Raw genomic sequence first — 11,152 nt, forward strand, 5'->3', positions numbered from 1 at the left:
TCCCTGTGACGAGGTGGTGCTATGGATTGGGTGTTAGGTAGGCTTGCTGTTCTGATCTTCTCTGGTTTTATTCTGGGCAGCTGGTCTTCTGTGGTGCTTGCTCACCAAACCTGCGGCAACAAATCATCTGTTTGTTTTGGTTGGGCTGGGGATCAGTGTCTCTTCCTTGATGATTTGCCTCCACTTTGTTTCTAGGAAGAGCTATAGGTCCCCATTAAGCTCTGGTGGGCCCTGCAGCTCTTTGCTACAGGATCCACAAGGTTACTTGCTCAACTATTCCAACTTTCCAGCTCTATAGTCAGCTATTTTCCAAGGTTCCCACCAGGTACAGAAAACTGCCATATCTCTTTCAAGCCACATACTAGCTGACAGAGGCCATTTACCTAACATGGAATTGCCGTTTTTATGAGAGTTCAGTGTTGGAGCACCAGCAGTCTGTTCAACAATTTTCCTCCCAATGCACTCAATGGCAAGGGGGCACAGCCCTCTTCCCTTGATTCTCCCCTAACCCCCTCCACAGTTCTGCAGGGGTTGGGCAACAGAGGTGAAAGGACACCCTGTGCCTGACCCTCTCATCCTCTCACTCACTCTTTCCAGGACTAGGAGAGCCTTAAAAATATTTCTTTTTGCTACTCTGTAACTTTTTCCACCCCAAGGTGTCATTTATTCTCTTCCTTGAAGCCATATTTGCAATTTAATACTTTAAAAATATTTTATTTCATGGGATAAATGTAATGGTAAGGATAAGAACAGACTGATATGCAATTAACATAAGAGTGTGGTGGTCCTCCCCAACCTACTCTTTGGGTGTTAGGGAAGTGGTACCTAAACTAAAACATGCAGAATACACAGGAATTAGGTAACATGCGAAAGCTAGATAGGCGTTCAAAAAGAGTACATGGAAAGGTCCAAAGGCTGGAGGACTTCTGACAATTCATAATGGCTGAAGCACAGAGGCAATGGCAAGAGCTGAAGCTGAAGTGGTAAGCTGTGGTCAGATCACAAAGAGCCTTAAAAATCTTGTTTAGCAGTTTTGACTTTATCCTAAAACAAGGGAAAGCCTATGTCTTAGACAGGAAAGGGGCATGATAAAATGTATGCCTTAGCAAGATTACTCTGGTTGAGAGATGAATGCATATGAAGAGGGCAAAGTTAAGGGTCACATAATTCCCCTCACTCAGGGACTGGCCACCATCTTGAATTTTGCCAGTGTGAGCTGGAAAAATATAGGGTAGGAGGGAGGGTCACAACAGCATATTTAAGTGTTAAAGGGATGGATGCAGAAGGAAGGCAGAGAGTGAAGAAACAGAAGAGAGGAAGAATGACTGGAAGCCAAGGCCTTTCAGAGGTGAGAATGCTGTGAGGCTCAGAGGGGAAAGACCCCTCTCTCATTCTCAGAAGAGGGAAAGGAAATGATGGATAAAGTGTAAATAATTTGGCAAATTTAGTCACAGGAACTTGTAAGAGTTCTTATCTTTTTTTCCTTTAATGCAGGAAGCAAAACATACTTGTCTGCTCATAAGGAGTAAGGTGACAAAGGATTAGTATGGCACACACGGTTGGCTAACCCAATGTCGTCCTCAACCCCCATCTGCCCTGCTTTCCCTCTAGAGGTTGAAAATGCTTTCCCTACCAGACACACTTGTAACAATGAAACATAAGCAAGATTTTGATAGGGTTTTTGGAAAGCTTTTTGCTTAGCTTGGCTGTCTTTGTCCTTTCTTCCTGACTTAATCCCAGTTCCTAGAGCTGTGACAGCTCTCTCGAAAATCGGACAAAATAGCATGAGGTAAAGCTAGACCTTCCAGCTGCTGACTAAGAGCCAGCAACCCACCTTCCAGATTTCGGGTTGAAAATTCCCATTTGTTTAAACCACCAAAGATGGATTTTGCAACCAGAAGCATTCCTAACACAGAAAGGCTTGCTGTGTTAAGCCACTGTTGTACAGACAGTGATGAACATTTGACTTGGTCTCTAAAGAGAATGGGAGTGGTAAACAAAAACAAAACCAAAAACAAACAAACCACAAAGGATTATTGGTAACCTTGAAGGCCCAGATAAAGTGAAAGCCATAAAACAATACCAATTTCATTTTGGAGTATTTACTATCCCTGAAAATTAATCAATATAATGGTTAATAATAAATGCTAATAAAATGCTAATTTTTAAAACCAAGGTTAGCTTAACTAATTCTCCTTTTATATAAACTAGTACCATTCACTCATTAGGATACCTACATAACTACGAAATTCAAAGTACACAGAAACACCCTTTAAAGATTCATCACAGACGATATGATTCACGCCACTTTCTGGTGAAGACATTCATATTATTCACAATAAAGAGAATGCAACCTTACAAAGTTGACAGCAGCACCAAGTGAAGATAGGTGCTTCCTTCAAAATACTTGATTTAGATTCTGCCATCTTATTCACACAGAACCTAAGAAACTCTTTCCGTATTTAAGCAGTAATTCACAATATACACATCTCTGAGGCATTTGTTGTTTCAACAGATGGTTAGTTCCTCTCTGTAATTACAAAGAGAATGAGCCCCAAATAAAAGGCATCCTACATTTTTAGTGACTCAAAATACACACAACTCAATATAAAATTCATATTCACTAGAGCTACAAATCATAATCACTATCAGAAAATTCTATAATAAAATGTACACTCACTTCTTCTACTAATCTTATATTTATCAGCATGGTAACTAAGTAGACTGTGGTAATTCCACATATTTGGAGCTCCTCTAAGCCAATTTCTGGAGATACTCCAGAAGATATGGTTGGATTTTCCAAGAATGAAATGTTTTACACTTTATGAGGAACCCAACCAGACAAAGAAGTTGACTATGAGTCTTTTCCCTTATTCCAAGGACTTTGATTTCTGATGTTTGCCTCCATATTGGGTAACTGTAACACCATGGAAAACACAACACATGTATTATTGTAGTAACATTACAGAGTTTTATAAAAAATCTCTGGAAAAGAGATAATTATGTTGTTTTTATACTGTCAGAATAATTTTAATAATGTATGATTCAGTAATTTTATTTCTCAACAAGGAATCTGGCTGAATTAAATACAGGTAAAACTTATAGCTACTCATATCCCATATATAAGCCAAATAAGATATCCCATAAATGTCTTAAAACTTATAAACTATAATGGTTAGGTTCAACAATTGTTTATAAGGGACTGCAGTGGACCCTTTACATTGAACTTCAGTGATTTGTCCATATGTACAAGAGCATCAAAACCAGGGTCTCATTTCATGACAGCATGTCTAGAAACTCATCTTACTAAGAATGCAGACGACTCTGAAAAGGTTGTCTTGTGATGCCTGAAACATATTCATAGCTGATTTGTGTCAGAAAAAGGGACATTGAAGCATTGTCATCAGCAGTTAAGGGCTTCCTCTAGTTAAGCTGTGGTACATTTCTCCATCACACACTGTACTTGCCAACACTTGTGGTACATCACTCGTTTGACAATTTCGTTCATTTCCCTTTTTTCTTTATACTAAGATGATCATCATCTTAATTACAGAAGCACCCACAGAATAATATTGTTATGAAAACATTCCTTGTTTAGCTGACTCCTTGTAGACATGCAGTCATTTTCATGTTTCCATTGACTTATTTCCAAGTTACATTGCAAAGGAGATTATTTTTTTCCAACATAGGAAATTCACTTGATATCAGTAGTATGGAGGCTCTTGTGTGCTTTCATAAGAGATTAAGGCCCTTTATTTCTCTGCCTCCTGAAAGTGACCTGGGACACTTCAGCCTAGTCTTGAAGTACATATTATTTTGGGCCTCTGCAATCCTATGTTCATATTTTGAATCTGGTAACAGAAGACAAAATAGGAATTTTATTATTTTATTTTATTTTAGAGACGGAGTCTCACTCCATCTCTGAGGCTGGAGTACAGTGGCGTGATCTCAGCTCACTGCAACCTCCGCCTCCCAGGTTCAAGCAATTTTCCTGCCTCAGCCTCCCAAGTAGCTGGGATTACAGGCGCATGCCGCCACGCCTGGCTAATTTTTTGAATTTTAGTAGAGACGGTGTTTCACCATGTTGTCCAGGCTGGTCTTGAACTCCTGAGTTCAGGCAATCTCCCCGCCTTGGCCTCCCAAAGTGCTAGGATTACAGGCACGAGCCACCGCACCTAGCCAGGAATTTTTTTTGAGTGCTTTAATTTTTGGTCTTTAGAATTCTAGTGCTTAAGTTATGAAATGGAGGAGAATATCTATTTTTACACTGAGTAACTCAAACATTCCTTCTCAATGAGGGAAAAAACAACTTGTCTAAAAAGATATATACTAGTTCATTATATGTGTTAATAATGAAAATAGTAGAACATGTCTGAGAATGCCTTTTCAAGAGCTGTGTAGGGATGGAAATCTGAATTAAGCTTTGGAATGGCAAACATCAGAATTGACACTGCATTAATAAGCAGGAAAGTAAATTATGCTGACATGAGATCTTCAACCTTCTCTCCTGTGGCTTTCATGGCTCTTGAAAGGAGTCTGGTGCTTACTAAGACCACTGATTTGTACTAAGGAGCGTTTGCACCTTGCGTCTTCCCTTGTGCTGAAATAGCTCTGAGTAAATGCTTTGATTCCCTCATGATACTTATGGGACTTCTTTTCTAATGTGTCTTTTCCTATGTCTAAAAAGATTCGAGTCCTGACGAAAGGCTTTGCCACAGTCATGACACTTGTAGGGCTTCTCACCAGTATGGGTTCATCGATGCTGAATCAGAATCGTGCTTTGGCTGAATGCCTTTGCACACTTGTCACATGCATAAGGTTTCTCTCCACTATGGATTCTCTGATGTAAAAAAAAGGGCTGAGCTCTGACTAAAGATTTTGCCACATTCATCACATTTGTGTTGTTTTTTCCGAGAAGGGTTTCCTTGTCTCCTTTCAAGCCTACCGTCTTGTTCATAGGTTGCTCTATATGTGGAACTCTGGGAGGCACTGATAAAAAGGATGTTAGAGACATCGCAGTGCAGTTCTATGCCTAAAGAAGTCTTCTGCCTTGCTGCGGATTTCACATTTGTAGTTTTGATGTCTTCATCTGAAATAGAAAAATGAATGTCATCAGGAAAGAGAAAGAATGATCCAAATGAAATATACATGATTATTGCTAGCATGTTTATAAAACAACACACAATGTGAAGGATGGAGAGTGTAAGACAAAATATTGAGAAGATTATACAAGACAAAGAGAAAGGTTTACATACTGAGGAGGCAGTCAACTACACTATAAAGATGAAAAGTTCTACGGAAAAGACAGAATAGGGAATAAGGATAAAAAGACATCAGAAACTAAGGAAAGTCTGGAAGGAAAGAAAGGGCGTAAAAAGAAGAAATGATTGGAGATCCAGAGAGATAGCTTGAAGGAGAGGAATCCAATGCGCCAGTGGGAGTAAGAAACAAGATTTAGTACTGGGGTATCAATAAACAAATAAAAGCTAAATAATCATAAAGGAATCAATAACTATACAAAGAAATGAGCTGAAGAAAGCCAAAGGGCCAAAAGGGAATGTGGAAAATAAAGTAAGAAAATATAAGTTAGGCAAATAAAGGGAAGAATATAGACTAGGATAACTAGTACCTCAAAAGATCAAGGGTAGCACATACCCATCGATGAAAAACCTCTACTCCTGTATGGATGTTATATTACTGGTTGAATGGCTCTTTGTTGTATTATTTTGTATTACTTTTAACATCTATGAAAAATGTACATGGCTGCTTATGGGCTGCAGTCACTCAGGCGGCACACAAATCTGGCTTGATGCAGAGGGCCTTATGACTCAGGGTGCCTAAAGCTCCAGCAGAACTGCTAACTCAGATGTGAAAATGCCAGTGTAATGTGGATGCATTACCTGAAGAAATCACTTTAGTTATCCTCATGGTGGCATTCTAACTGAAGCTGCTGAAAGACAGGAGCTTAAAATGAGTTTATAAAAGCAAAGTACAACAGTTTTGGACATATCTGGAGACATGACTTGGCTGGAGCTGAAGTAATTATATAAATAAGATTAAAAGCAACCCAGAGAGGCACTGATGATAAGTGATCCCCTGGGCCCTCTCAAGGCCTAATCAAAAGGATGGGGTGAGAAAGGTGGTCTGGGGAGAACAGTTAGTGATGGCGTGTGATACTGAATAAGAAAACTGAGTTGTTTTACTCTTTAGAATTTATTTAAAATGGATCTACCTGCTGTCTCTACAATCTCCTTAGAATCACCCAACATAAGCTCAAATCTTAACATAAGCCCTTCCCAATTCCTTCTTAATAACACACCCCATAGTTTCTGTGCCATGTTCTCTTTCTTGCTGCAGCAAACTAAATAAACCTAACTTAAAAAAAAAAAAAAAAACCTACATAAAAATCAAATCAAATCAAATCAAATGGGTCTAAATAGTTATTACAAAAGGAATTTAAAATTATTTATTGTATTTATTCACAAATGTGGTGTCTCAGTCCATTTTCTGTTGCTTAGAATACCTGAATTTGAGTAATTTATTTATAAAAAGAATTTCTTATAGTTATGGAGATTCAGAAGTCCAGAGTGGAGAGGTGCACCTGGTGAGAGCCTTCTTGCTGGTGGAGACCCTCTGAAGAGTTCTGAGGCAGTGAAGGGCATTTCACAGTGACGGGTCTGAGCATATGAACATGCTAACTCAGCCCTTTCTTCCTGTTCTTATAAAGTTACCAGTTCTACTCCTATGATAACCCATGAACTCATTAATCCATGAATGAGTTAATCCATTCATGAGGGCAGGGGTGATAATCCAATTGCCTCTCAAAGGCATCACTTCTCAATACTGCCACACTTGGGATTAAGTTTCAACATCAGTTTTGGAGGACACAAATATTTAAACCATAGCATATGGCATACTTATTTATTGTTACTAGTTTAAGTGGAAATCATTTTATAAATCGTAAGGATTCTGTCTCAAATTCATTTTTGCTAGTTTATATTCCAAAGTGACCTCAATGATTAGTCGTTACTATCAAAATCCTGGCATCAATTAATACTTTACAGCACTGAGACCAAGATCATCTCCCAGAAGCTTTGATAAGACATGACTCAGTACCACAGAAATCATGTTGTGGCCTTAAGAAATGGTTCTATTATTCTATCACATGATGCTGGTTCTCTCTGCCACGTACTGCAAGATCCTGGACCTTTTGCATTCTGTTTCAAATTTCTATGAATCTTTAAAAAAATGTAGGAAGGGCCTCCATGAGGACACTCACAGGTAGGATGTGGTTCTTGCCACACCTGGCTTTGAGGTTGATACTTCTGTAGTCACCGCCACACCAAGCTGCTGAGTCTGGGATGGTCTCCCTCTCTTTCCTGATGGAAAATACTTTTTCCTGAAAAGACTTTCACTTTTCTAAGTAAACTAAGACAATTTCTAGACTGGAGGTATTATGTGTCCCAGTATAAGCCTTCTGAGAGTCAGTACTTGCCAAGTTAGGGTAAGCAATGTTTTCTAAATCTTTCTAAATTACTGTATTTTCTTTGTGTAGTTTCTTATAAAAATTCCCTTGGAAAAACTCTAACCTTGCTTAGCTATCAGCCACTCCTGAACTATGGAAGCAGTGCTGGAGGGAGGGAAGGTGATGCTCCCAAGTAGGATTTCCCTCTTAATCTCTGGCTCCTATTTTATCCAGGATGATCATCTAGAAGGAAGGTCTCTGCTCAGACGTTGCTTCATCAGAGAGGCCTTCCTACCACTCTATATAATAAAATCCTATCCCCGCTATTCTGTTTACAGTAGCGTGGCCCTTTTATCAAATGAAATTTTACATTGAGTTCCAATATATAAAACAGATGAAAACACAGCTACTCTGGCTGAAGCAGGAGCAAGCAGTCACAACCCATAAGGCCTCTAACTCAGCCTTATTTCCACGTCTTACCTTCATCTAACCCCTTTACTCTTTGTTTTGTTTTTATTTTTTCTCCATAGCACTTATTTGTTTAGTATTTGCAATGGAAGAACAGATTGCTACACAGCTATTCTGGAGCACTTATAGAAAGCAGTGCAAAGATCAGTTGAGGCCAGTTGAGGATGTGAGGGAGTAGAGAAATGTATTCAAAGAATGTATGAGAACAAAGTCACCTTAGCAGCAATATGGGCAATTTTGCTACTAGATCCCACCAGTAACTGAGCAGTCATATAGGAAATGATGATGAGGATCAGTGGTCTCTGGGCTGTGTACCTTGGGGTCCCACAGACAAGCCTGGAGGGCTGCCTGAAGATAAAAGGGCTACTTTAAAAAGGCATGAAAACCCTGATGAGATGTCAGGGATTTAATATCTAAAGATTTTATAAGAATCTCTGAAAAAGAAGAACAGAATACTGAAGATCTTCATTTAGTAGGACAAATAACAGAAGTTTCCACAGTAAGAAGATGACAGCGGGAGATTTGAGGCCTCTTGCATAAATCAGCCGAGATGTGTGTGGTGAGCAGAGGGCCCCTACACCTTCCATCATGAACTGAATCCTGCCCCCTCATCATGCGGTCTTAAGGACTGAAGCTCCCATGATGCTCCCTGGAGCTACTTCTTCACGGGCATGAGCTGGCTACTTGGCAATTCCTCAGTGATTTCTGAAGGTGCTAGCTTCTCTGCAATCATGTCCTTCCTTTGTCCAAAAAAGACCTAAAAACAGGAATAACTGAGGCTGAAGAACACCATGAGATTGGGACTTGAGGATAAAATGACAGAGAATAAACTATGCAAACACTATCATGGACACAGGAAAAGGGAGGTAAAAAGTAGAGCCACCTTCTATTTGCTGGGACACCCATTAGTACTTTCACCCCTACACATCAAGTTGTGCTGACTGGGAATACAGTTTGAGAGCTCTACGCCCAATGATGTGCCAGCACTCTTGACTCAGCCTGGGGCTTCATCTCCACAGGAATCCTTCTTACCTGCTCTGGTCCATCAAGCTCTCTCTCCACATCCTCCAGCATAGTCACAGCTTCCTCTCCATTCTCTGGATGATGCTTCTGCACCCAGGCCTGTAGCTCTTTTGGGAGGATGGCCAGAACTGCTCCAGCACCAGCAGCTCCAGGATCTGCTCCTTGGTGTGCACCTCCGGCCTCAGCCAGAGATGACAAAGTTCCCGGAGTCGGCTCAGAGTCTCCCGGGGCCAAGGTGAATCCTGGTAGCCAAACTGCATGAACTGCTGGTGGAAGGTCTCTGGGCTGTAGCTGCTGCTCCAGTGGAGGTTAGAGTCCAGATCACAGGTCTGTTCTTCCTCTTCCATCTTCACTGTCAGAATCCCATTACACTCCTCTGAAATTTGTGTTAGGAGTGATGATGACTTTCCCAATTTTGCAGACATTTTGACAGACAGATAGCTCAGTACTGTTGGGCTTTAATCCTCAAGGAAGTAAAGCTCTCCTTATGGACACTCCTTAAATATGATTAAAGAAACAAGTGGAAAGAAGACAAAAGACAAATGCTTCTTACAACAAAACAACTAAGATTAGAAACATAAAACTGTATAGGAAATACTGACCTTAGTCTTAACAGAAATCATGCTTTTATTTATTTATTTATTTTTTGAGATGGAGTCTTGCTCTGTTACCCAGGCTGGAGTGCAGTGGTGTGATCTCAGCTCACTGCAACCTCTGCCTCCTGGATTCAAGTGATTCTCGTGCTTCAGCGTCCTAAGTAGCTGGGACTACAGGTACCCGCCACCACGCCTGGCTAATTTTTGTATTTTCAGTAGAGACGGGTTTCACCATGTTGGCCAGGCTACTCTCGAACTCCTGACCTCAGGTGATCCACCTGCCTCCTGAAGTGCTGGGAGTACAGGCATGAGCCACCACGCCTGGCCCAGAAAACATGCTTTTGAAGAATACTTCTTTAAGAGAACCAAATAGCTAAGACTCATTAATTCGTATGCATAAGCGATTCACAACTCATTCTGAAAACCATGCCCACAAGGCTACTGAGTATTACAATAAGAGATCACCCAGGATTGCATAGAAGTTCTCAGATAATGGAAATAAGGGAAGCCTGAGAAATGCTATGACTCTGGAGCCAGTTCAAAGAGCCAATCAGTTTTCAGTTTGCTGCAAAGAGCTCAAAGAAATAGTCTCATGAGGGAAATACTTTCAGCTTTTACTGTTAAAACATTACTTCCACATTAAAGGAACCATTCCAACAAAACAAAACAAAACAAAACCCAATCAGCTGGGCACTGTGCTTGTGCCTGAAATCCCAGCACTTTGGGAAGCCGAGGTGGGAGATGGGAGGATCACCTGAACCTAGGAGCTTGGGACCAGCCTGTGCAACACAGTAGGATCCCATCTCTATTAAAAAATAAATAAATAATAAGAAAAAAGAAAAACAACAACAACAAAGGCAACCGCACATTCCTTTATCTGAATGTATTTCCATTTTTTTCCATATCCATATTATTTACTTAACTATGTATTTTAAAATACTTAGGTTGTTTCTAATTTCACTATTATAATTAATGCTGGGAGGCACATCTTTATGAATATACGATTTTTCTCCTTTCAAAGTATTTCTTTCAAGCATGTCCCAAGCCTCTGCTTGCTGAGGATCAAAGGAGAATAGCAAATTCTGTCTTGCTATGTATTATCAAAATATTGCAAAAAAGACTGTATCAATTCACAATACCATCACAATCATAGTGACTTGTGAGGGCAACGATTTCTTCAAGTATTATTAGCTCATTAGCAACAAAGGGGTGGGGATGGCACTTCTCTTTGTATCATTTTACTCTTAAGTATCATCAGTAACTAATCGCATTTTTTTGTTGTTGTTGTTTTGGGTTTTTTTTTGAGACAGAGTCTGGCTCTGTTGCCCAGACTGGAGTACAGTGCCGGGATCTTGGGTCACTGCAGCCTCTGCCTTCCGGGTTCAAGTGATTCTCCTGCCTCAGCCTCCCAAGTAGCTGGGATTATAGACGTGTACCATCACGCCTGGCTAATTTTTATAATTTTAGTAGAGACGGGCTTTCACCATGTTGGCCAGGCTGGTCTCAAACTCCTGACCTCAGGTGATCCATCTGCCTGGGCCTCCCAAAGTGCTGGGAGTATAGGCGTGAGCCACCGCACCCGGGCTAATCACATTTTTTA

General features: G+C 40.3%; 1 protein-coding gene across 1 annotated transcript; it reads right to left on the reverse strand.

Annotated features, from left to right (window-relative positions):
• Positions 1 to 4,642: 4,642 nt before the first annotated feature.
• Positions 4,643 to 9,461, reverse strand: ZNF396 (zinc finger protein 396). Its single transcript, XM_025365531.1, is given in 5 exon segments — positions 4,643 to 4,852; positions 4,854 to 5,089; positions 8,528 to 8,690; positions 8,966 to 9,081; positions 9,084 to 9,461. Coding segments are annotated over 5 exon segments (1,023 nt in total). The 5' UTR covers positions 9,382 to 9,461.
• Between the last annotated feature and the right edge of the window lie 1,691 nt (positions 9,462 to 11,152).

This window comes from Theropithecus gelada, chromosome 18, assembly GCF_003255815.1.
Source record: "Theropithecus gelada isolate Dixy chromosome 18, Tgel_1.0, whole genome shotgun sequence".
In the NCBI taxonomy this organism is placed as follows: domain Eukaryota; kingdom Metazoa; phylum Chordata; class Mammalia; order Primates; family Cercopithecidae; genus Theropithecus; species Theropithecus gelada.